Source organism: Grampus griseus, assembly GCF_964374135.1.
Source record: "Grampus griseus genome assembly, chromosome: 3".
Classification (NCBI taxonomy): Eukaryota; Metazoa; Chordata; class Mammalia; order Artiodactyla; family Delphinidae; genus Grampus; species Grampus griseus.
In genome coordinates this window covers 113835962-113862458 of record NC_139019.1, presented here as the reverse complement: position 1 = coordinate 113862458, position 26497 = coordinate 113835962, and the positions used below count along the sequence as shown (strand labels likewise).

General features: G+C 45.8%; 1 protein-coding gene across 1 annotated transcript in view; it reads left to right on the top strand.

Moving 5' to 3' along the window:
- SPOCK1 (SPARC (osteonectin), cwcv and kazal like domains proteoglycan 1) overlaps positions 1-26497 on the top strand; it is a gene marked incomplete at both ends in the record, with an annotated part of 555003 nt that overhangs the window by 238983 nt on the left and 289523 nt on the right. The window contains one exon of the mRNA XM_082652183.1: positions 19695-19740. Within this exon, the coding sequence (XP_082508309.1) occupies positions 19695-19740 (46 nt within the window). The remainder of the gene's footprint in view (positions 1-19694; positions 19741-26497) is intronic.

The following is a 26497-nucleotide window of genomic DNA, read 5'->3' as shown; positions in this document are numbered from 1 at the left end:
GTGCTTCCTGGACTTGATTAACTATTTCCTTTCCCATATTAGGGAAGTTTTCAACTATAATCTCTTGAAATATTTTCACAGTCCCTTTCTTTTTGTCTTCTTCTTCTGGGACCTGTCTAATTCGAGTGTTGGTGCGTTTAATGTTGTCCCAGAGGTCTCTGAGACTGTCCTCAATTCTTTTCATTCTTTTTTCTTTATTCTGCTCTGCAGTCATTATTTCTACTATTTTATCTTCCAGGTCACTTTTTTATTCTTCTGCCTCAGTTATTCTGCTGTTGATTCCTTCTAGAGAAATTTTAATTTCATTTATTGTGTTGTTCATCATTGTTTGTTCTTTAGTTCCTCTAGGTTCTTGTTAAATGTTTCTTGTATTTTCTCCATTCTATTTCCAACATTTTGGGTCATCTTTACTATCATTATTCTGAATTCTTTTTCAGGTAGACTGCCTATTTCCTCTTCGTTTGTTTGGTCTTTTGGGTTTTCACCTTGCTCCTTCATCTGCTGTGTGTTTCTCTGTCTTCTCATTTTGCTTAACTTACTGTGTTTGGGGTCTTCGTTTTGCAGGCTGCATGTTCATAGTTCCCCTTGTTTTTGTTGTCTGCCCCCAGTTGCTAAGGTTGGTTCAGTGGGTTGTGTAGGCTTTCTAGTGGAGGGGACTAGTGCCTGTGTTCTGGTGGATGAGGTTGGATCTTGTCTTTCTGGTGGGCAGGTCTGCATCTGGTGGTGTGTTTTGGGGTGTCTGTGGCCTTATGATTTTAGGCAGCCTCTCTGGGAATGGGTGGGGTTGTGTTCCTGTCTTGCTAGTTGTTTGGCATAGGGTGTCCAGCACGCTAGCTTGCTGGTCATTGTGTTGAACTGGGTCTTCGCGTTGAGATGGAGATCTCTGGGAGGTTTTTGCCATTCAATATTACATGGAGCTGGGAGGTCTCTGGTGGACCAGTGTCCTGAAGTCGGCTCTCCCACCTCAGAGGCACAGCCCTGACGTCCGGCCGGAGAACCAAGACCCTGTCATCCACACAGCTCAGAATAAAAGGGAGAAAAATAGAAAGAAAGAACAAAAAAATAAAATAAAATAAAAGTTATTAAAATAAAAAATAATTATTAAAAATAAAAAAAATTAAATTAAAAAAGTAATTAAAAGAAAGAAAGAAGAGAGCAACCAAACAAAAAAATAAATCAACCAATGATAACAAGTGCTATAAACTATGCTAAATGCTAAAAACTATACGAAAAAAGCGAACAACAACAAAAAAATACATGGACAGACAGAACCTAGGACGAATGGTAAAAGCAAAGCTGTAGAGACAAAATCACACACAGAAGCATATACATATACACTCACAAAAAGAGAAAAGGGAAAAAAAATATATATATCATTGCTCCCAAAGTCCACCTCCTCAATTTGGGATGATTCATTATCTATTCAGGTATTCCAAATATTCAGGGTACATCAAGTTGATTGTGGGCATTTAATCCACTGGTCCGGATGCTGCTGGGTGAAATTTCCCTTTCTCTTTGTTTGCACAGCTCCCGGGGTTCAGCTTTGGATTTGGCCCCGCCTCTGTGTGTAGGTTGCGGGAGGGCGTCTGTTCTTCGCACAGACAGGATGGGGTTAAAAGAGCCGCTGGTCCGGGGGCTCTGGCTCACTCAGGCCGGAGGGGAGGGAGGGGTACAGAGTGTGGGGCGAGCCTGCAGCGGCTTCGGCCGGCGTGACGTTGCACCAGCCTGAAGCGCGCCGTGCGTTCTCCCGGGGAAGTTGTCCCTGGATCACGGGACCCTGGCAGTGGCGGGCTGCACAGGCTCCCGGGAGGGGAGGTGTGAACAGTTACCTGTGCTCGCACACAGGCTTCTTGGTGGCGGCAGCAGCGGCCTTAGCGTCTCATGCCCGTCTCTGAGGTCCCCGCTGATAGCCACGGCTCGTGCCCGTCTCTGGAGCTCCTTTAAGCAGCTCTCTTAATCCCCTCTCCTCGCGCACCAGGAAACAAAGAGGGAAGAAAAAGTCTCTTCCCTCCTCGGCAGCTCCAGACCTTTTCCCAGACTCCCTCCTGGCTAGCCGTGGTGCACTAACCCCTGCAGGCTGTGTTCACGCCGCCAACCCCAGTCCTCTCCCTGCGCTCCCACCAAAGCCCGAGCCTCAGCTCGCAGCCCCGCCCGCCCCGGCAGGCGAGCAGACAAGCCTCTCGGGCTGGTAAGTGCTGGTCGGCACCGATCCTCTGTGCGGGAATCTCTCCACTTTGCCCTGTGCACCCCTGTTGCTGTGCTCTCCTCCGTGGCTTCGAAGCTTCCCCCTCCATCACCCGCAGTCTCCACCTGCGAAGGGGCTTCTAGTGTGTAGAAACCTTTCCTTCTTCACGGCTCCCTCCCACTGGTGCAGGTCCCGTCCCTATTCTTTTGTCTCTGTTTTTTCTTTTGCCCTACCCAGGTACGTGGGGGGTTTCTTGCGTTTTGGGAGGTCTGAGGTCTTCTGCCAGCGTTCAGTAGGTGTTCTGTAGGAGTTGTTCCACATGTACATGTATTTCTGATGTATTTGTGGGGAGGAAGGTGATCTCCGCGTCTTACTCTTCCGCCATCTTGAAGCTCCTCCCACCCACATCTTCAGAGCATGCTTGTGGTTGGATTCTGAATTGGCTTTTCTAGAAGTTCTGCATTTATCCAGAGTGTAAATGGTCTAAGGACCAAATATCCCCAGTTAGTGCTTGGCACCCTTGAGGGAAGCTCTGGTTAAATGGAAAATGCTGAGATTTCAGAGCCCCTTCTCAGAAAGAAGGTAGATTTAGTCCAGCATTGCCGGTTGTCTCCTTTGGTGTTTAGTCTGGTACTCAGCAGTGCTGAGTCAAAAGTAGGCCGTATCACGGCATCTGAGGAGGCTCCATCCCTACCTGGCAGGGGCTGGGAAGATTCAGGTAGGGATCCCAGACTGCTTTGGGAGCCCCTGAGAACTGAGGAAGGGACATTGAATGGCCGACCTAGAACCTAGCAGCCCTTCCCCAAGCAAACGTTTCTGTTTGTATTATCACCTTATTATGAAGGCATCGCCTCCTTCCTGCTGAGTGTGTTCCCATTGATAGCGGGAGTGTGGGTCCCATCAGGAGCTAATGTAGACGTTCCCAGTCAGGATGCCTGCAGACGCTTGGACGGGCTGCAGGGGCAGCCACAGATGAGAAATCCATCACAGACATGCTTGCTTGTAGCTCTGGACCACATGCGTTAAGCTATGAGTAATGTGATCACTTAAGTGGCATTTTATTTACACTTTTGCACAGAGCAGTGGCTGCTGCTTTTCCAAAGCAGCCATTACCCAGATTTGATTTCTTAAAAATTTCTGTAGGGTCAAGATGGCAGTATCACAAATATACGAATCCAGAGGAAACTAGTGTTATTTATTTATTTAAATTCTTTTATCAGCTTACAGCAGAGGATGTACTGAGGTCAGTTAAAAAAAAAGCAGTGACCGGTCTTCCCTGGTGGCGCAGTGGTTGAGAATCCACCTGCCAGTGTAGGGGACATGGGTTCGAGCCCTGGTCCGGGAAGATCCCACATGCCACGGAGCAACTAATAAGCCCATGTACCATAACTACTGAGCCTGCGCTCTAGAGCCTGCGAGCCACAACTACTGAAGCCCGCGTGCCTAGAGTCCGTGCTCAGCAAGAGAAGCCACAGCAATGAGAAGACAGTACACCGCAACGAAGAGTGGCCCCCGCTCACCGCAACTAGAGAAAGCCTGCGCGCTGCAACGAAGAACCAACACAGCCATAAATAAATAGATAGATAGATAGATAGATAGATAGATAGATAGATAGATAGATAGATAGACAGCAGTGACCATGTTTGGATATTTGGTGCATACTACATGCTGGACATTTTGCACCTATGTCCCAAGTAATCCTCCCAGTAATCCTAGTAGAGTGGGCACCATAGCCTTCATTTTACAGATGAAGAAACTGAAGCTCGAAAAGGTTGGAATGTTTATCCAGAATCACTTAGGCAGTGACAGTGGACATCAAGAGGAGTTACCAGTTAAGAAACTGCCATAGGCTTTTATGTTTGTTTATATTTCAGATCCAGAAGCAGAACTATTGATTTCAGCTCCAAGCTGGGTTAAGAGCTGAGTTTTGTTAAAAGAGAGGTGTGTGAAACAGACATATGAGGCTTTGATGGGCAACATCAAAATAAGCCATGCAGTGTTGTTCCCACATAATTCCAGCAGGCAGCCCTGACAAGGTACCTCCTATTCTAGCTGCGATTTACGTATCCTGCTGGTAAATCAGATGAGGCATGTGAGCATCGGATGCCTTATTAAATTGAGCCACAGTGTGGGTTTGTTGCAGTAGCTGTCACCGCCTTGTGGGTAAATGTATGATTTCTACTGTGAGCTCTGGGTCCTTCTCCTACCTGTTTTTGGCAGGGGCCATGGGCTGTGTGCTGGTGAGTGAGCTGAAGGTCACACCCTGCTTATTCCAGATCTTTCGTTCCTTAATAGGGTGCCAGGACAAAAGGAATAAATGAATGCTTACCCTATGTGCCAGCCCAGAGACAGGGTAATTAGAAGGGCTTGTGATTCCATTCAGCTGCCTGGAAAGGTTCCTAGTCATTGTTCTAGGTCATGGCCCAAGAGGTTCTTCCTTCTTATTCCCCATGTCTGGGCTGTGAGTACAGCTCTCAGTCTAATATTTTGGTGTACATAGATCTTATACTGCAGATTTTAGTGCTGTGTGAATTCATTTAGAAATGATTATACCTCTCTGGCTAGAGTTGCCCCAACTGTGATGTTAGGGTAATGCTGTCTTCATTTTCCCTATCCCATAGAACTTTGAATGAATGAATGAATGAAGAATGGGTAAATGGATGAATGAGGAGACAACATACAAACACATGAAGTAATACAGGTTATTTTTTTTTTACATCTTTATTGGAGTATAATTGCTTTACAATGGTGTGTTAGTTTCTGCTTTATAACAAAGTGAATCAGTTATACATATACATATGTTCCCATATCTCTTCCCTCTTGCGTCTCCCTCCCTCCCACCCTCCCTATGCCACCCCTCCAGGCAGTCACAAAGCACTGAGCTGATCTCCCTGTGCTATTCGGCTGCTTCCCACTAGCTATCTACCTTACGTTTGGTAGTGTATATATGTCCATGCCTCTCTCTCGCTTTGTCACATCTTACCCTTCCCCATCCCCATATCCTCAAGTCCATTCTCTAGTAGGTCTGTGTGTTTATTCCTGTCTTACCCCTAGGTTCTTCATGACTTTTTTTTTTCTTAAATTCCATATATATGTGTTAGCATACGGTATTTGCCTTCCTCTGCCTGACTTACTTCACTCTGTATGACAGACTCTAGGTCTATCCACCTCATTACAAATAGCTCAATTTCGTTTCTTTTTATGGCTGAGTAATATTCCATTGTATATATGTGCGTCCGTCATCAGATGAATGGATAAAGAAGATGTGGTACAGGTTATTTTTTAATTGAAAAATAATAAAGTAGAAGCAGGAAGAAAACTCTTATATTCCTCCAGCCATTGATAACCATTGTAACCATTCTGACTTTTCTCTAGTTCTTTTTTTGTATTTTTTTCTTCTTATGGTGAATCACGGGCACTCTTTAAGGACAGTTGAGATACCTAGAAAATGTGACCATGCCACTGGCTAAATGAGAAGATCGATTTTAATGAGCGGGACCCAGCGCTGCTTCATGCTTGTTGGTGGCCGTGCCTGCCCCTTCTTTCTTCCCAGGCCTCTGAGGGGTGGGCTCTGGGCATGGGGAGGGTGTGGTTATCGAGTGGAAGAGATAGTTACATTGCATCATTGGTCCTTTTTATTGCTTCTTGGTTTCTTTCTTCCCATGTTTTTGTATGTGACTTTCTAGGAGTCTCCACCTTTCACAAGAAGGTAATTTAGCTAAAGAATTAGATCTTGGAAATTTTTTTCAAAAGTTCTCTCTGAGTAGCATCATGTGAAAAAAACCCAACTGGATTCTTTCTTTAACGCTCATAAGTTATTTAATAGGAAAGGGATTTTGAAGATCTAGGGCATAACTACTGTTTGTGTTCTTGCTGGGCTCTTAAAATTTGGAAGCAGAAATAAAACTCAAAGACAAAGCAGCTTCTTGCTTTGGTCTTCCTTGGATTCTTCCAGTAGTCCTTGCTAGTCTGAAAATTGCTCCCACTTTATTTACACAGCGCTGTCAGGCGTATTTGATTTATTATCTGACATATTTAGAATCATTGAATTTTAGGGCTGGAAAGGGCCTGCATTGTTATTAACATTCCTCTTATTTTCCAAATAATAAATTAAAAGAAAGCATAAAAATAAAAATATTACATGGCTTCTGCTGGCTGAGTACTCTTCCACAAGAAATAAATATGTCCTTACTGATGTGTGTTTTGTTACCATATAAATGGTGTAACCTGATAATTTTGCCCTGGAGCGTTTTGATTTTAAAAGATGGGTAAAAGGGAACCCTGGTTCCCTACCACTGTCCCCTGCTAACAAGAGTGGAACCTTTCAAAGGCTTGGTGAGAGCAAGAGGCCCTTACTTGTTATCACTGACTGCGGGTGGGGAGGGGGCACCTCCAGGGTCTTGGTTCCCAGAGCATGGTCACGTGGCATGGCCTTTGTTCTCAGGGATCTCACCTCCAAAGGGAGAGATGTTTATTTAATAAAGGAAGGTGGAGCAAGCTGGCAGTGTGTCTCTGCAGGACAGAGAGTGCGACAGGCACAGAGACTAGTTGGTTGCAGTTGTGGCCCATATGACTTACACATGTTCGTAACAGATGGCACGGGGACGCTTGCTGCTTGGAAGGGCCAGGATGTGAGCTGGCTCTTGTCCCTGGGGTGGCATGCCATGGGTCAGTGCGTCTTCTCTAGACATAGTGTCATTGCTCAGCCTTCCAGCTGGAGTGGACGGATCACAGTGATGCCAGTGACCGGCCACAGCAGCTACAGGATTTCTGGCTGCAGAGCAGATGGCAGACCTAGTGGTGTGGCCGTGGTGGGTTGGAGACCCTGGGCAGAGCCGGCAGATGTCTCCCATTGTCCTGTCTCTGTGGCTGCACCTGGGCTCAGGCTTCCTCTCCTGTTGCCTGAGCTGAGGGCTGCTGCAGCAAAGAGTCCTGCTCATTGCAACTGCTGGCTCCTTGTCCCACCTACTCCACGTTCCTTGCCTGGAAAATTCCTTGTCCGTCCAGACCCAGCATAAGTCCCACTGCTTCAGTAGAGTCAGTCCTGGTTCCCTGGAGTCGTTGGTGGCTTCCTCCTCTGTGTTCTGTAGCTATTTTCTTTTCATAATGAGCACATTGCCTGGTAGTATTATGCCTTCATCTGCTGACCTTTCTGGTTCCCTTTCCCCTGGCCAGACTGTGGGCTTCTGAGGGTAAGGGCTGGGTGTTCTTGGTGTCTGTTTTCTGGCACAAAGGCAGATGTGCAGCAAATGCTGTAAGTGATAATTGTGCTCACGTAGAATGAACTTCTTCATTGGTGTCCTTGCTTTCAGTTGGGCTCCTTCGGAAAGTACTGGTGTGACGAGATCCACCTTCAAGTCCGCCCACCTCCAAGTGGCTCCTTAGTGCCTGGAGATTAGGCGTGGATATCTCTTCAGGCACTGAGGTCCTTGAGTCTCTGCCCCCAACTTCCTTGCAGCTTCAACCTTGCTCTGTCTCTGTGGGTGCCCCAGGCCCTCGTTGAACGTGGACAGATTATGGAAACAGCCCTGGAGGGCAACAGGGCAGCTAGATGTTCACAGAGTACACAGATCCCCATTAGTCAGGAACTCATGCACACTGATCTTGGTATGAGGACAGTTCTCTTATAGCTTCTCTGGACTCTCTGTCTTGTCATATGACGTAAGTACATCATCTACCTGTCCGAGTGGCCAGGTGAGCAAGTTCCCAAGTGTGGAGCCTGGCTGAAGTACTTTGGGATTGTTTCTCTAAGTCTCCTGAGTCTACCAGGCATCTATTTGGCAGTGCTAGGCGTGAGAGACTGGGTCACACCCATCATAGAGTTGCATAAGTGCTTGTTGAGTGAGAGGAAAATTAGCCCATGTGCATGGTCCAGGATTGGTTGGACCCAGCAGACTTTGGGAGTGTGAGAGGATTGTTCTACCCTCATGGCAAGCCCTAGTTATAGCAGTGGCTGTACCTCAGACAGGGCACACTCCACCTTCTCTGTGGAAGCTTTGCCAGTGATCACAGAGGGAAATTGTGGCTTGGGAGTGTGGGTCTATTTGTCAGGCTTGTCTACTCTGGTGACCTCTTACCACGGGGGAAAGAAGTTCAGAAGTTGCAGATTTCAAATGAACCCTCTCAGATTCTGATGGTGACATCATTGCTTTGAAGTGGATAAAAGACCTTGACCAGATTTATTTCTGGGGCTTTGGTAAGGAGCATCTGCTGTGTACATGGTCCAAGGGCCAGAGCCTCAGGATGCAGAGGAGGGCAGGCAGGGAGGCTGCTAGGATGCTTTTAGGGGCACAGTGAGGGAGTTTTTATTGCTAACTTTCCCAAATGTTCCTTCCAAGAGAAGAGGCTGAATGGTAGGGCTGGGAGGAACCGCAGCACGCCTTGCTGTGCAGCTAATGAAAATTTCATGCAAAGTCTGTGGTCATGGCTTCTCAGAGAGATGGGCGGTGCCGAAGCCACCACGTCCTCTGTGCAGTGGCTTGATGTTAGCATTGAATGCTCCACTTTGAAGTGGGCCCCAGAGAGTGTGGTGGCAGACAGGTGTGGTGGCAGTGCTCGGTCCAGAGCCCACAAAGTGCTCCTCAGGCGGGCTTGTTCCTGAGGCTGCTGTCATCAGTGCTGCTGGCCATGATTCTGAAGCCCGGGGAACCATCTGGCGTACGGGGTGGTCAGGACATCCGGATGTCCTGACTGCTTTCTTGGGGCCAGGCACAGGACAGATGGACCTGCTGTCCAAGCTCACAAAGAACCGTGAGGCAGGTGTTTGAACCCCCCCTTTCACAGACAGGGAAGCTGAGGCTCAGATGTACTAAGGGTCAATGCAGTGGTAGAGGGAGCCTCTCGGGAGGCCTCAGGCCTCTGTGCTCATCTCCGTCCCTTGGCATCTCCTGCAACCATCGTGTTCCATCTCCAATAGGGAACGAGCCCCGTGTTGTCTCCCAGGGTCTCCAGTCTTCACATACCTCACTGGCCCTCCCCTCACATGGTACCGTTAACGCGGTGCGGAGTGGTTAGAGCATGATCTTCGGAGTCGGGCAAAACCGAGTTCAAATCCTCCTGCTTCTCGCTAGCTGTGTGACCTTATACAGAAATGCGATCTCTCGAAGCTCGCTTTCCCAGCCATGTCATCGGGGTGCTGATTGTGCCTGCCTCACACGGTTATCATATGAGTTCAGTGAGCTAGAACACAGCTGGCTTGGACGGCGCCTGGCGCGTGGGGAACACTCGGGAAATGGTAGCTGCTCTTATTCCTGTATGATGAACGTTAACGTTGCTATCAGTATCACTTGGATACTTTGGATTGGATTTCAACTTTTTCATTTCAACTTCACCTTGATGCAGGTCCTGAATCTTGCATCCGATTTCTGCCAGCCGTGGTGAGCCAAGTCATGAAGTCTGTGTGTTCCTTGCGGTGACTTGCGGTGTTAGCAGACGTGGGGCGAGGCTGTCGGGCAGGGGTCCACCTGTCCTCCTTGGTCGATCCCTCCAAGGTCTTCTGCCGTCATCCCTGCTGGTGCCAGGTTCCCGTTACTGCCCCAGTTTAAGTTACACGAAGGGAGTTGCCCATTTCACTTTCCTCGGGAACCTCCAGGTCACGGAGCCTGAAGTGCTGAGTCAACGGGGAATTAATTGGGGAGTTGCAGCCCAAGACTCTGGTGTAAAAGAAGCAACAGAGGTTGAATGGTTCTTTCTTCACAGGAGGTGCTCATTGAGTACCTGTTGCAAGATGGGCATGTGCTGGGCTCTGGAGGTGTGGAGGTGAAGATGTCCCGCCCCTGGCCGTGGGGACTGCTGGCTGTGTGGTTGAGTGGCAGGGGAGTGGTCGGCCACTGCAGAGCGGTTGTGTCAGTGCTCTGTGTAGACCACACGGCTGAGACGTCTCTGATGTGGAGGGATGGGGGACGGGGAGGTGTGCGCACAAGGAGCATCGTCTAGTTTAAACTGGGATTTGATAGAGCAGCACATGTTCATCAGAGAAGGGCGAGGAAGGGTATTTCAGGCACAAAAGGAGCAGCACGAGCAGAATTTCGGAGCTCGAAGTAAGCAGGGCTGTTGCAGAACCGAGAAGTGGCTCTTGTGGGGCTGGAGCGAAGCGTGTGGGCTGGGGTGTGGCTGCAGGGGGACTGGAGGATTCAGCAGGGACTGTGCCTTGCAGGGCCCTGTAAGCTGCTCCCGGGCTTGGCCTTTGCCTGGGAGCTGTGGGGAGCAACTCGAGTATTTGATACTGGGGGCTGATGAGGGCAGGCGTCCCTTCAGAGGGTCCCCGTGGGAGCAGCATGGAGAACAGCCTGAGCAGGGTACAGGGAGTGGAGGCTGGCTGGGCACATGGTGGTGACCCGAGGGGCAGCTGGGGGGCCCGACTGAGGGAGAGGCTGTGGGTGCAGAGAGTGGGAGGTGTGACAGATCCAGGGAGGGAGGGGCCTGGTTGATGCCTGAATGGCAGAGGGAGGGAAGAGGGACCAGTCCAGCCTGGATCCTGGCCTGGCCAGCAGAGCGCCCAGAGGTGCCGTGTACTGAGCCCCAGAGGTGTTGAGGCCAGATCTGACAGTGGAAGGTGAATTTAACTCCGGAAAGCTCCGGAAGCTGGGGGAAGGGAGGCCTCTGATGGGCCGCACTGGGTTTGCTGTTTGTGGTGGACCTGATCGTCCCCTGGTCACCTTTCAGTCACTGTGGTTGAATCAGTGTGTGGCTTCCTTTAGCCAATGGGGGCTACTCATTAGAATCCTCTGAGGAACTTTAAATGTCCCATTGTGGAGGCCATGGCGCAGACCACCGAATCAGCATCTCCTAGGCGGTGCCAGGCATCAGTGTCTAGAAAGGTCCTCCGTGACCCCAGTGGTCAGTCAAGGATGAGAACCACTGCTTTCCAGTGCCTGCGGTTGGCACCTCCCGTGCAGGGTGGGTGGGGAGGAAGGGGTGTGGTGATAGTTCATAGCCAGTGTTGTATACTCCAAAAGGCAGCATCTGGATGTTGATGGAGGCCTCCAGCCTCGGGGGTGGTAGGAGTGGCATTCTCAGAAAGACAGAGGGACCTAATGAATTTGGAGCTCGTGATACTCGGACAGGGCTGGGCCTTAGGCAAGTACAGTTTGTATTTTCTGTAAAGTAAAGGTTTACCTGCTCCAAGATGGCAAGGGTCTTACTTGGTGTGTCAATGAGGTGGACCTTTTCACGGTTCCTTCCTCTGTTTTCTACATGTCAGTTAATGATTATGCAGAAATTTTACCTGTTCAGAGCAGGTCCAGTCCACTTAACGGGATATAGTGAGTCAAAATTGAAACTTAAATTGACTTAGAACTATATGATGTGTAATTGCTAACAATGGTTCAAAACGCCTCACTGGTTATACAGAACAGCTCTATGGTGTAAGTAATATCTTTTTTTAATAGACAGGGTCACTGAATCTTAGAGAATGGGTGCCTGACCTTTAAACAGCGATGTGCTTGCAACTCATGCTTTCATATTTCATTGCATTTTTCTAAGTCACTCTTCATTCATAAGACTAATAAAATTGCATGCGTTTGAAATATTTCATAATTATTGTTCCCAAGTACAATTGATCTCCCTTCATTTGGGCCTATTTGGTGAGATTCAAATGCACAAGAGTCACATTACTGAAATTTTAAGCATGTCATTGTTTCTATAAAGCCTGTTTCTCTCAATGTTTTTGAGACATCTCAATATTATAAACCTCTGGACATGGACACAAAAGTGTACATTTTTAATTATTGAGTCCTTTTTTGTGCCTGGTAATATGCCAGTCACTTTGCCACATTGTTGCGAATCGTGGTGACCCAGCCTCCAAGGCAGGTGCAGTGGTCTTGCTTTGTGGATCAAGGGACTGCATCTCAGAAGCTGAGGGGTTTGTGCAATGCCAGCTGGCTGGTCGGTGTTCAAGGCAGGATTTGAACCTGTATCTGCTTCAGAGCCTGTCCTGTTCATAGTGTCTCCTCTGTCTTTGACACCATAGCCCTGCCTGCTTCACTCCCATCTGACATTCAGAAGCCTGCTCCTGGCTAGCTCAGGTATTTTGATCATTTTGCTAACGAGGTCAAGGGTGTGGGTGGCTTTGCGTCTGGGGAGATGCCCCTTGTCTTGGTCAGAGTACAAAGGCAGCATCGTAGGTCCATTTGTATTCCCAGAAGAAGCAGCCAGATATAGGGCACACTTTCTGGAATGGACCTCAGACTCAGTTTTTCTCTTTGAGAAAAGCCCAAATCAGCCGTCACTTCCCCTGACCCCAGCTTGGATGGACAGAAATGGACAGGCAGACAGTCCTGAGGAAGGGGACTTTGTGGCAGTTATAATCCTTTAATCACCTGAGGGGCCATGACAGTCGTATTCATTTTACATCCCAAGACCATAAATCCACGTCTTTCTCAGGTTTTAGACCCCCTTCAAGCTATTTTGGGGCTGCAAGGCAAAAGAATTTCTTTGCAGAAATGTAGAAGGTCTTTTATTCTTGCTGTCTGATGTCATCTCAGGACTTTTATTGAATTTCACCCTTTGGACCAGTGTCATAGGAAATTAATCATTTGAAATTCTCAAAGATAATAATCACGCCTGCGTATTTGGGTTGAATCATGATTTTGCTATTTGTCCTACAGTAATGACACAGATCACCAGAGGACCCTCTGATTTCCCTGCGCTTCACTTATTCTACTGAGAACCTAATGTTCTTTTCATGAACTTAGTGAACAAGGGGACCTTTTCAAGGGAGTGATGGTCGGGAAAATGTCTGCCTGTGACCTTTCTAATGTTATGATAATTTGAAATTTTGATGCAATTATCGAAAATGTTTACATTCCTTCCTGTCGTTTGATGTGATTCTTTTATTTTTTTCTCATTTATAATGCTTTCGTACTCAGGAAGTTGAGGTAGGTTTTTGATTTTTCTACTGTGTGTAGACATAGCATCAAAATTGTTGCCAAAGTAAAATGTAAATTTCGCTCTAAATCCTAAATCTCAGCGGTAAATATTTGTTCGAGTTCAGTGAAACAGGACCACACACATTTATTTTTCATGGGTATATCCGGGGGTGCAATTTATCAAATGCACAGAAACAGTCCATTGACTGCTTTATCTTTTCTCATTAGTTACAGTACAAGTATGATTGTACTGTAATTTTAAGCATGTCATTGTTTCTATAAAGCCTGTTTCTCTCAATGTTTTTGAGACATCTCAATATTATAAACCTCTGGACATGGACACAAAAGTGTACATTTTACTGTGTTTTACTGGTGGATTACTTATTGAAAGAGCAGAGCAACTGACATTGTTATTTTCTAAACCATTTTGTCTGAGGCCTTCAGGACTTTATACCAAATGTCAGACCAATTTATCAAAGAATCACTCTATTCAGGAAGAAGGTGATTTAGAGTGTCTGTGTAAACCTACACCCACCTGTCCTTACGTGCACACGGGGAACAGTCATGGGCATTTCACAGGGATACGGAGATGTTAAAGCGGGAACAGTTTACTTAAATTATATACAGTTCGGCCAGGGCTTAACTGTGTACTGTTGAGTGTTGCCCTGGGGGAATGTGCAGGTGAGTAAGTAGTACTTACTGTTCATCCCTGTTCAGAAGTAGCCCGGGCCCAGCTGTGTGGGTGTGATATGTGCCAATGGAAGATGTATGAATGGCCCAGCTTCCAGTCCCTGGTGTACAGGGTTCGCATGAGTGGGGTCTGTGGAGGGATGGGGGGTGGGCGGGGGACCTCAAGTCACTGTCCAAGCTGGGCTGGTTGGTCGATCACTTCATTCAGAAGGATTGTCACTGGGGCTCTTCACCAGGGGTGGGCAGGACAGGCCTGATGGAGAGGAGACCGACAGCACATTGCTTGCCCAGAGATGTGACTGGAAATAGCTCAGAGGTAAGGTGGTGTCTGGGACGCTAGTTTCTTCCCAATAGATGGAATGTTTTGTATTTCTCAGCAGCGTGATTAGTAGGGGTTTCCACCGCACACAAATTGAAATTACAGGAAAATTTCCCATCATACAGCTGATGCACTTACATAATGTCATCTGGAAATCTCACATTTCCAGTGACTTCTATTATCATTTCAGAGACACTTTTCCCACCTGCCAGCCACCCCTCCTTCCTGTTCTCCCCAGTCAGTTAGTGTGAAAAATAACTAGTTTGCACTGAGTCCTTTGGAAAGCAGTTTGCCTATAGCCCCTTAACTAATCTCTTTGTAAAGGTTTGGGGTTTGATAAAGTGGGATTAACCTCCATCTAGGATCTATAAACCTGGCTTTAGTCCACCTGGCCCTGCAGGGCAATGCTTCTCCTTTTTGTATTTATCTGCAGGGGGTCTTCAGATGACCCCAAGGGGCTGCCTGCCCTCAATTCACCTTACTTCCTTCTGTACATGTCTCCACTGCTCACTCCTGGTCGAGACAAATGAGGCTTCCATTTATTTTCTAGGCTGGTAATTTTTATTACCTCAGGTAATCTTCAGGTGATACTTCAGTGTTCAAACAACTTAGCTAAAATATGTGTGAAGGAGAAATGATCTGTTCCATGAGAGCGAAGTGTCTTTGATCTGTAGTAGCTAAAGCTGTAAGGTATATATAAATTACATCATCATCTTCATAAGTGGGAGTAAAGCAGTTGGGTCTCAAAAGTGGTTTCCATTTGATTGTGCCACTTCGTCTCTTCCTCAGAGTTGCTTTGACATTCTTTGGAGCTGAAATAAACATCTCCGGAAAGGCAACCCCCTGGGGAATAGTTGAGCTAAATTGCATCGGCCATTTGGGGGCTGTGGGACAGGGGAAGAAAAATTCAGGTTCCCAATCAAAATGGGCTAAACCCAGAGACTTTCCAATTCGTTATGACATCCATGATGAGGAGACTTAATCACTAAAATTATGGCAGGAATATTTTTGCATCATTTCATGGTAGGGAGGCTTAAAAGTTTTCTTGGAAGATGCATTATAGATCAGAATGTCCTTTGGTATATATGTATATATACGTATTTTATTAACATGTCCTGATAAATATATCCTTATTAATATCTTTTATATATATAATATGTGTTATATATGTATATATTTTAAAAAGATTTCGCTTCCCATGAATGTTTATCAAAACAGGGTATCTCTAAAGTAGTTGAAAAACCAGAGTTAAATTCCTTTGCACCAGCCACTGTGTGCCGATAATTTCACAGGATCCAGTATTGTGTTTAGTGGGATATTTACTTAGTGAAATGAATATGGTTTTACCTCTTTTGATCAGCAGTGGAGGGTTTAAAAAAATAATTGGGGCCATGATCACTCCCACGACTCTCCCTCCACCACCAGCTCCACTCCCTTCTTCGTCATTCTAGACGTTATCATTGGTCGCTTTCTTACTGTGATCTGTGTGCTTTTTTTAAAAAAATAATTTTTACTGGAGTATGGTTGCTTTACAAGGTTGTGTTAGCCTCCACTGCACAACAAAGCAAATCAGCCATACGCATACAGACATCCCCTCCCTTTTGGACTTCCCTCCCATTTAGGTCACCACAGTGCATTAAGTAGAGCTCCCTATGCTATACAGTATGTTCCCAGCAGTTGTCTATTTTATACATAGTATCAATAATGTATATGTGTCAATCCCAGTCTCCCAATTCCTCACACCCCACCCTTTCCCCTTTGATATCCATACATTTGTTCTCTACGTCTGTGTCTCTATTTCTGCTTTGCAAATAAGATCATCTATACCATTTTTCTAGATTCCACATATATGTGTTATTATACAATATTTGCTTTTCTCTTTCTGACTTACTTCACTCTATATGACACTCTCTAAGTTTATCCACGTCTGTACAAATGACCCAATTTCATTCCTTTTTATGGCTGAGTAATATTCCATTGTGTATATATGTACTACATCTTCTTTATCCATTCCTCTGTTGATGGACATTTAGGTATGCTGACTTTTGATGTGTTTTTACTATGACTGTATGCTCACCTGGAATGTTTCATGATTTTGGACATAACTCAGTATGCTCAAATTTGAGAGTCTTTTTAAGTTTATAGGTTCTTCCAGGTTTTAACAGTCCCTAAAGAGTTGGGTGATTTTCATTTTCGAAGTGGTATCATGAAATGGAATAAGCCCTTCCTCGTATGGTGAGAATTTAGAGGAAGACTGTTCTCTGCCCTGTCCAGCAGAGGCCTGATATAATTATCCTGTGCAGTGTAGCCAATAAAATATACAGGCATGGTAACACTGCCACCCTTCACTCTTCAGCCTGTAGTATGCACGAATAGGAGTTATTGAATTTAATAAATAACTGTATCTAGGTATGCGAACTTCTATTTAGGTGTATGTTTTAAGAATTAACTGTTGCTGAGGTCCTTGCAAGTCAGTTTTAAAAGCTTCATTAGTAGAGATAAAATTACCCGTTAAGAGGCCAGCACAGACGGATACACCTCGCCTGGCGAGTGTGATCTAGTACATCCGCCATGCCTGCCACCGCAGTCTGAATTTTAACAGGCCACATCTTTATTGGGCCAGGAGGAAGATCAGAGGTGAGGGCTTTTCAAGTCCTGTGCTTTTCTGGTCTCTGGACCAGGCTCTGGGGTCCACGCAGCATAATGCACTTAGGTACCGGGCAGCACCTGGGTGGTGTGGGGCTGGCACACTGCTTCCCACGGTGGGATTTGCCACTGTGAGAAAGGAGGTAGAAGCGTCAACAGCCCAGCAATTCCTGGGTCTGTTTTAGGATAACCTAAAATATATGCTATATTTAAAAATTTTAGATAGAAGATAAGATAAAGGAAGATCTGGGCTGGTGCCCGTGGATGTTAAGCCCTGGAGAAATGACCAGCCAGTCGTCCTTTGTCCCTTGAGCACTGACTGTTAAGTGGGACTCAGGGGTGAGGTGAAGCTCTAGAAGGGCGTTCTTCTAGCTTTGGCTTTTTCCGCGCGAGTTTGGATGGTATCAACTATGGTCCTTATCAGACGTTGCCCCAGAGGCAGAATGGATCGATTGGCACAGGCCCAGCTGCTTGGACTGCCCATGTCTGCAGACCTGGCTGGTCCAGTGTGGAAGGCTGATCCGTGAACTCCGGCCACTCACATTTGGACCTCGCTGCTGCAGTGACCGCTAAGTGGCCCGTGCTCAGCGGCCATCCCCCAAGTGGGCTCTGGTGCCTCTCTCTCAGCTGTAGCCACAGCGGTCACACCCAAGGCTGTCTGGGCTGCTAGCTCATTGGGTTCTGCTTTGGCGCCCGCTTTCCTAAGGCAGGTCAAAAGCAATCAGATGCAGGGAAATCATTTTCCTTCCCCACTTGGCCTTGCCGGGCAAGAGGCTGTTTGAAGGACTCATTCTGCACAATGAGCTTTGACTCAGGTGTACCTTCACATTTGGGCAGCACTTAGGCAGTATTATTACATGTGCAATGAGTTTCTAAATATTCTCATGCAGATAGCCACTTTTAGAGGTCTTATATTTAAAACCATGATTTTCCCCGAGAAATATGTAAAAATGGCAGTTATAGTTAGCCTGGAAATGTGGCAAGGTCCAGAAGAATGCTTCACATTCCATCCAAGTTATAACGCATGTTGAAATCACTAGGGAATATCCAGTTCTTGAGACCGGCTCAAACCTCACTTGGATATCAAAGGGAATGTGACTTGTGAAATTAAAGCAGAGGAACTTGTCTTTGGCTCCAGTCCTTCCTTGTTAGACACACATCCTAAGCTTCCAAGGACTTCCATGTATTAGAACAGCATGTTCAAGTAGAAAAGAGTTCCCATGATTTTAGACTGCGGTTGGTTGGGTGGTACCATCCTCTGGATGTGCAGAGGGCACTGATGAACCACAGTTGGAAGGACAGAGGTTTTGTTGTTTCTTCTCCAGTGGTGAGGGTGAGTTCATCCTGGGTTATCTCTTCTCTTGCCCTTGTGAACAGCAGAATGTCTGAGTCACTTGCTTATATTTGGGGCTGAGTATATTGGCCATCAAAGCTGAGAAATCAAGTGGTACATTTCCCACCAATCATCCGGCTCTTAACTTAGAATCATTAACTCTGGCTGCCACATAATTCAAAAGACTAGGATTATATTTAAAATAATAAATGGAGTGAGAGGTGGCAGAGGGATTCTTTTAAACTTTCTCAGTGATATTTCATGGTGTAGACCTCAGAGACTTCCTAACCAGATGGGTGAGAAGACCAGTTATGCCATAAATTTAAAGCCGGAGCAAAGTGGGCCAATTCCTCAGAGTTAAAAATGATTTAATGCTGACTCCCCAGGATCCGGAGGAACCCGTTCATGTTTATTCACGCTCTGGAAAAATGGAATCACTGCCCAAGGAGCAATGTTCTGATTTTACTCTAAATCCAGTTTCCTAAAATCTATTTAAGGGCTTAGGTGAACGCAACCAGGATCTAATAAAGCCAGGTAATTGAATGACACAGAGGCCGATAAAATTCACAGGAGATGGTGTCGGAGATAAACGGCCACAGGAGACGGCATGGCATGGACCATAGTTGAAACTAATTGTGCACTTTGATCTAAATGAACTTCTCTAGAAGAGATGTCGAGGCCTCATTTTGGCCAGCTTTCTGGAACTGCAGCCTGCAGAGTACCAGCCGAAAACACATCCAGCAGATCATTTGAGTGTATGCAGGAGGGAATTAACTGCATGGGGCCACATGCCCTAAAAATGGCTGTGGAGGTGTTTTCCACGGGTGAGGCCTCTGCATGTTGCAGACAGTTGAGCTGAGCTGACAGAGTGGGTGTGCTCGGCCGCAGTGGGGTGGGTGAGCACTTACAGGGAGGAGAAAGAGTGGGCCGTGGAGGTTTGGAAGGGAAGGGTTATTAGCAGTGGGGAAGAGGTTAATGTGACGATAGAGAAGTGAGTGACCTGGACCCTTGCACTTTCAAAGTAATGAAGTGTCTAGCCTCGGAGCAAGCTTCATGCAAGAAGGACATGGTTATGAATGAACCAGATTGGCCAGCCTTTGTGTTTTTATCGTTACACACCTGGGACACATGGTATTAAGCTGAATATATGCCTGTGGTTAATTCTCACATTTGAATGGCCCTCTGTTTTTAGGTTTGGGGAGTGTTAGAAGACTGGAATTGTGGGCCAGAATTACATGTCTTCGTGTAGGAGAAATGTTGACAGTTCAATTATCAGTGGTTACAAACACAGAGGTTTAATCCCAAGTGAGAACAGCTAGGCATCACCACTAGCGGTATAATTGATGGCAAATAAGTCTTGCACCTGGAAGGTGTCTCCGTTTATCTGTCAAACCAGGAAGAGCAGTGCTGTTTCCATATTAGGCTGAAATGTATTAACTCTTCCTAGGGTATAATCCATACAGTTTGAAAGACAAGAACTTAAAAAGTCAATTGATATTTTTGATTGCACGTGAATGCCTTGGAAAGATTTCTAAGCCCTTAGTGTTTTCCTTTGTGTTTTGGGAGGTGGGGGGAAAGGCAGCTTTTTATGCATTTGTGTGAGAAGCTTCTTGAAATCTGACCTTTGTTTTCCATTTTTTTTTCCTCATATAGGATGATTATTTCAGAAACTGGAACCCCAACAAGCCTTTTGACCAAGGTAAAGGATGCCCTTTTTCTTGCTGTATATTCCACGGGAAATGCTGTCTCATTTTTCCTTCCTTGAATGCTGATTTACTCTTCCCTTAAAGGCCAGCTGGCTGTCTTATTTTACTGACTTTTGTGGACTGAATTGACTGGGGTGATAGAAATTATTTTTATCAAATTGGTTATTTGTCTGAGATTGCCTAAGACTGATTAAAACATGTTTTTATTGAATTGACCACTATAATCATTGGTTGGTTTTGTTAGAGGACAAACACATAAAGAAACCAAATAGTAAAATGCTTATCAGACTCACCCGGTGAATTGTTGGGCTGAGTCCAGTGATTTCATTCATGGAACAGACTGTGCCTGGAGACGCTGTCCAATTCACATGAGCCACAAAAATGAAACTTTCTCGTCTAGAAATAGGCTAATCCCGGGAGGCTTTCAGGGGCGCTGATATTTCATTTGTTAAATAACTTCATCGTGTTTCTAAATAGAAGCTTGTTTCAGGGGCAGCTCACTGACCGCTTGGGTTTTAGCTTGGTCCTCAGAGGGCTCTTTCCACTCATACCAGCAAGCACAAAGCCAGGCTCCTGAAGGCCATTGTAAATCTCTGTCCTCCTGTGAGCTATTTAAGACACAGCGAGGACCTGCTGTGAATCACATCCCTGTTTCTATTGTTCCATGTGGGGCTGCTGTTGGCACAGACCCTGCTGCTGAAATGGTGGCAGATTGTACTTGAAGTAGGTATATGCAATTAATGCTGCAACTCAGAGGGAAAATGTTACCTACCGAGTCTCAAAGGTTCACGCTTCTGAGAATCAGCTTCAGTTCTGTAGACTGAGTATCTGATGTGGTCACGATGGTCAACTTGACACAAAGAAGTCAAGGAAAGCGTTGACGTGTAACACGATAGAAGGCGCCCCTTTCCGCTCTCTCCTTTGTCACTTTAATGGGTCACTCCAACCGGACTCTGGTTTTCTTGCAAGCAAAACTGGCATTAAAATTTTCGCATAGACATTTAGCGTATGCCCTCAAGTAGTGCAACACTTTGTTCATTCATACGTGCATGCATTCATTCATTCTCAAACATTTATTGACCTAGCACTCTGGAACAAGCACCGAGCCAGGTCCTGGGGATAAAACAGAAAACCTGTGGTGCCCATCCAGGAGGAGCTCAGAGTGGGGAGTGGGGAAATAGCTCAGTGAACAGTTGCGGTGGGAGATGTCTTAATGGCTATGATGCAGGTGTGTGCAGGTGAGACTATAGGTGGGAGACTTAGTGGGCATGCATGTGTGTGTTGTGGGCAGGTGCTAGGGGAGGCTTTCTTTTGGAGGCCCCGTCTGGGCTATACCTATGCCAGTGGGCTCCAAGGGCCTCACACTTCAGCAACTTTAAAAAAATTTTTAATTGAAATATAGTTGATTTACAATCTTGTGTTAGTTTCAGGTGTACAGCAAAGTGATGAAGTTATACGTAGGTATAAATATTTTTTCCAGTTCTTTTCCATTATAGGTTATTACAAGATATTGAATAGAGTTTCCTGTGCTATACAGTAAATCCTTGTTGTTTATCTATTTTATATATAGTGGCGTGCATCTGTGAATCCCATACTCCTACTAATTTATCCCTTCCTCACCCTTTCCCCTTCGGTAACCATGTTTGTTTTCTATGTCCACGAGTCTGTTTCTGTTTTGTAAATAAGTTCATTTGTATTATTTTTTAGATTCCACATATAAGTGGTATCATATAATATTTGTCTTTCTCTGTCTGACTTATTTCACTCAGTATGATAATCTCTAGGTCCACCCATGTTGCTGCAAATGGCATTGTTTCATTCTTTTTTATGGCTGAGTAGTATTCCATTGTGTATATATACCACAGCTTCTTTATCCATTCATCCGTTGATGGACACTTAGGTTGCTTCCGTGTCTTGGCTATTGTAAATAGTGCTGCTATGAACATTGGGGTGCATGTATCTTTTTGAATTAGTTTCGTGTTTTCTGGATTATATGCCCAGGAGTGCGATTGCTGGACCATATGTTAGTTCTATTTTTAATTGTTTAAGGAACCTCCATACTGTTCATAGTGCACCAATTTACCTTCCCACCAACAGTGTAGGAGGGTTTCCTTTTCTCCACACCCTCTCCAGCATTTGTTATTTGTAGACTTTTTGATGACGGCCATTCTGACTGGTGTGAGGTGATACCTCATTGTAGTTTTGAGTTGCATTTCTCTAATAATCAGCAATGACGAGGATCTTCTCATGTTCCTGTTGGCCATCTTGATGTCTTCTTTGGAGAACTAACAACTTTAACAGTGACTGAATCATCACAGTAAATCACAGTAAAACATATGAAAGTATTTGTAATTTAGAAATTTTCCATCAAAGATGATCAAAATTTCTAAAAATTTCTCAAAAGGCTACACCTTCATGTTGGAAGAACACTCAGATGTAGAGCAACACGTTCCCTGTGTGTACCTGGTAAATGAGCCCTTCTGCAAACACTCCTACCAGGATCTTTCTTATGGAGGTACCGCAGGTGATCGCGACCATGAACTGACGCTTTCCAGTCCAGAAAAAGATTTAGGTGCTAGTCCTGTAAGGATCAAGTGTTGCCTAAATAAATGCCAGATTTACTCTTCCCCAAGGCCTGCCAACAAATACTAAAACTTTACCAAGGAACATTTTAATTTTTACTAATTCGCATTGGGAAAGGTTATACACGAAGGTGGGCATCATTTGTCACTTCATATATGTAAATGATATATCTACATATATGATATAAATGATAGCTTCCTTTGAACATGCTATTTAAATCTGTCTAACCACAAAGTCCAAACAAGGATTTTTCTCTCCAAGGAAGGTTAGCAACCATACCCAGCAGCATCCTGCCCCTGCTCCCTCTTTTCCGAGCTCTGCAGGCTTGAAAGCTCGATCTGCTGAGATAAATCCTTGCAGAAAACCTCACGACTTTCTGGGGTATAACTGAGGACCTTAGCTGAGAAGCCCCACTTTGTACCTCAGGTGTAGCTGCTGTTGGCTATTTATATCCCGAGCTGGGGGGAGAGCAGGCAGGGCTGAGAATAGCCTTCACTTAAAATATCGGCTCCAGCAGATGTCATCAATTACACTGGGTGCCGCTCAATAAAAATGGGAGGTTACTATATCAGCGCTGACACAGCCTGGCGCAATATAAACCACAGGCATGGAAGAGATCGGGCATTTCATCTGCCAGCAAATAGGAGGATTGCCGAGCTCCAGTGGAGATCGTCAGCTGCAGAGAGAAGTCGTTTCCCCTCCTGAGCTAAAAAAGAATCCGACGTGGTTCAGGCAGTTTTGTGGTTGGGGATGACTTTCAGTTTATAGAAATGGAACTTGCTGGAAAGCATTTTAGAGGGCCAGATGACAAGCATGTTCTGAGATGGAGGTGGAAGTGGCTTCATGATAGAGGTGGGTGTGGAATGGGCTTGAAATGCAGGGGGAGAAAAGGGGAAGGAGGGCCGTGCACGGGGGATTCTGGTAGAGAGCAGCCAGATAGGTGGATTTGAGGCAGGCTGTGAAGGGCATTTCATACCAATCTATGAAGTTTAAACTTTGTTTTCTTGGCAGTGGGGACCCATAGAGAGTTTTTGAGCAGAGGAGTGACAGGTTGAAGGCAATACTTTAGAGGACCTAGTTTGGTGGCTCAACAGCAGTGATTCGGAACCCAAGACACACCTGCTAAATGCTGCCCCTCCTACCGGACTCGTAGGTAACTTCTCCATTGCATCATTCATTGCCTTGCATCCCTGGGCTTTGGTCACCGATGGTCAGACTTAACCATTCAGCTCTGTCGCTTGACCTCTGAAATGCCCTGTAGCTCCTGACTGTCTCAAGTACTGGTGTGAGTAGTAAGGACCCACAGAGTATGCAAGAAATAGTTACTTCCCTGTAATTGCTCTTTCTGCTGGAGGATAGTGGCTGAACTTTGAACAACAGGGCTTCACAGAGCAAGCACTTATCATGTAATGACTCCAAGGTAGTCAGAAGAAAAGCACCTCACTGGAGGTGTCCTTCCACAAGGCTGAAAACGTCTTTAACGTGTTATCTTTAAGAGGATCATTAATGCTTCTGAGTGGAGTATAATAGCTGTCACCTTGAGGCTTTTCTAAGAACTCTTTCTGAGATTTGGATAAAGTAGTCTATCCTTTTTGATTGCGATGACTTAATGCCAAATCTCCTCACAGAAGGGACAGAAGGGGGTTCAGAATTGAAGGCAACAATTATTAACTCAGGTGAGAAATTTCCTTTGTGAAGTCCACAAAGATAGCTGCCCTGGCGGGAGTCGGGCAGGCTGTATAGTTCAAGAGGGCAACTGGCAGATGCAGACGGCTTCCTGGCTTCTATAAGCAGGAGGACTGGGGCCCTCAGAGCGGCCCTCTGCAGGAGGCTGGCCGAGCCTGGAGGGCTCTGGGTGGCCTCTGCCGCTTTTGCCTTTGCCACCTTCCCTACGCTGGCCCCTAGCAAACCTGGAACATAGAGTGGGTGTTGAGCAGACATGAGTTTTATGCTTCTGAAAGTGGCATCTGGTCCAGCAAGATGCTTCCCCAAGAAAACAGTCCCTGCGCAAACAAGTTTGGGACACACATATGCTCTGTTCATCTCGTGGAGATTCACAGTGTTTGTTAGCAATTTAAAAGCTCTAAGAAGTCTTTTAGTAAAGAAGCCCATTTAACTTACCATGTGCTAAATTTGCCTTTGACCACATGCTTTTGCTGTTATTTTTTTCACACCATACCTGTCATGTCCCCAGAAAAAGTGGTATCTTCTGTGGGATACACTTTGGTGAGTGCAGTATGGGGTCCCAGGGTTTGTAGTCAGATCCTCTAAATTTGGAACTTGACTCTGCCAGTTATTAGCTGTGTGATTCTAGGCAAGTTGCTTAACCTCTCTGATTCTAAGCCTTCCCATCTGGACATGGTAACAATAAGAGCACCTAGAGGATTAAATGAGATAATGTGTCTGGCAGATAGCAAGCGCTCTGTTAAGTGTTGTTTTAGCCAGCAATTGATCTTTTTTGCTCCCTCCTCTTCCTGTCTAGCTGCCTTTCCGTGTTGCTTCTCTCCCTTCCCACGCAGGTTTTCTTTCTTTCTTCTTGTATTCCCTCATGGGAGCGCTCACAGTTGTAATGCTCTGGAGCTCCCGGGCTAAATTAGAGGTGGCCTGTCTTACGCTAGGTGAGTCATTGCCGTTGCACCTCCACATCCTCATTATTGGGGCTGAAAAGGTTCAGGCTCTTAATGCTCATTCATTCGTTCATTCATTCAACAGGTACCGAATGCTGATGTCTAAACCCCCTATGCTAGATAGTAGGGACCACACTAAAGAAGGTCTTTCTTGGGCCCCTCGGGATTATAAATCATTAGTCATCTGTCCAAGTTCTTACACCAGCACGGAGTGTGTGTCCGTACTGGGGGTGACAGGGTGGGGAAGCGAAAAGTATTGACCTGGGAAACTCATATGATGTCAACTGTTTACCCTAGTGACACAGGGCAGTTTTAGTTGGGATGACAGTTTTTGCTACCGATTGGCCTCATTCAGTCTGTGTCTGTTGACTGTGGATCAGGGCACCCCCAGCCTTAGCTGACCAACATTCCCTTCGGTGTGACGCTGAGGGTGCAGTCTCACAGATCCTCTTTTTCCTTGGAGTCCGGTGGCTGATGAGGAAGGTTATTCAAAGGGCCTGGAGGGGAAAGAGAGAATTGGTTGAACCACAATCAATACTGTGTACAAAAATAAAAGGTGTTGCTTTGGGGATTCACTGAGGGAGGGGATGAACAAGGAGCAAAGTGAATTCTAACAGGCAGCTTCAAAACTTCTAGACCAGTCCTTTTTTTTTTTTTTTTTTTTGTTTTGCGGTACACGGGCCTCTCACTGTTGCGGTCTCTCCCATTGCGGAGCACAGGTTCCGGACTCGCACGCTCAGCGGCCATGGCTCATGCGCCCAGCCGCTCCGCGGCATGTGGGATTTTCCCGGACCGGGCCACGAACCCGCATCCCCTACATCGGCAGGCAGACTCTCAACCACTGCACCACCAGGGAAGCCCTAGACCAGTCCTTTTTGAAAAAGAAAATTGGAGCTTATTCATAATGCTTTTGCCAAGTGAAAGGTTTTTATTGTTGTTGTATTGCGGGGTTGAGAAGGTAATTTGTGTATAAAACCATTGCATCACTTTAATATAAAATTCTGATTACCTGAAAATGTCCTGCAGTGATGGAATGCAAATTAATCTAGGTTCCATACTGCAGCCATGGTCCGCTCAGGAAAGAACCCACTGGTGTATTTGGGTAAGAAGTTCCACTTGATGGGACAAACCATTTTAGGAAAAATGACTGAAGGGGATTTTATCATGGAACTTTTTCTGAGACGAGTGGGTTTCTTTAATGTGGAATAAATGAATGTTTTAGGTAAAGTGTGGAGGTTTAAAAGATAACGTTTTTCCTTCTGGAGTGAATATTAATCATTTTTCCTCCAGAGCGGCCTGGCTGTGACTAAATCTCAGATGATGCTGGTGATCTTCAGAGCAGAATATGAACCTGTAGAAACTGATCTCCAGATAAAAATAAAGCTCCGGAAGGCAGGGTCCCCTTTCACTCATGCTGTTCACTTGAGTAGAATAAAAGAAGAAAAACCTTGCCCTTTGACCTCCAATCTATTATACCAAGATCCTGATAAGCTCAAATCCTCACCAAAGCCCTGAACTGTTTTCAGGCGAAAATTCTAAA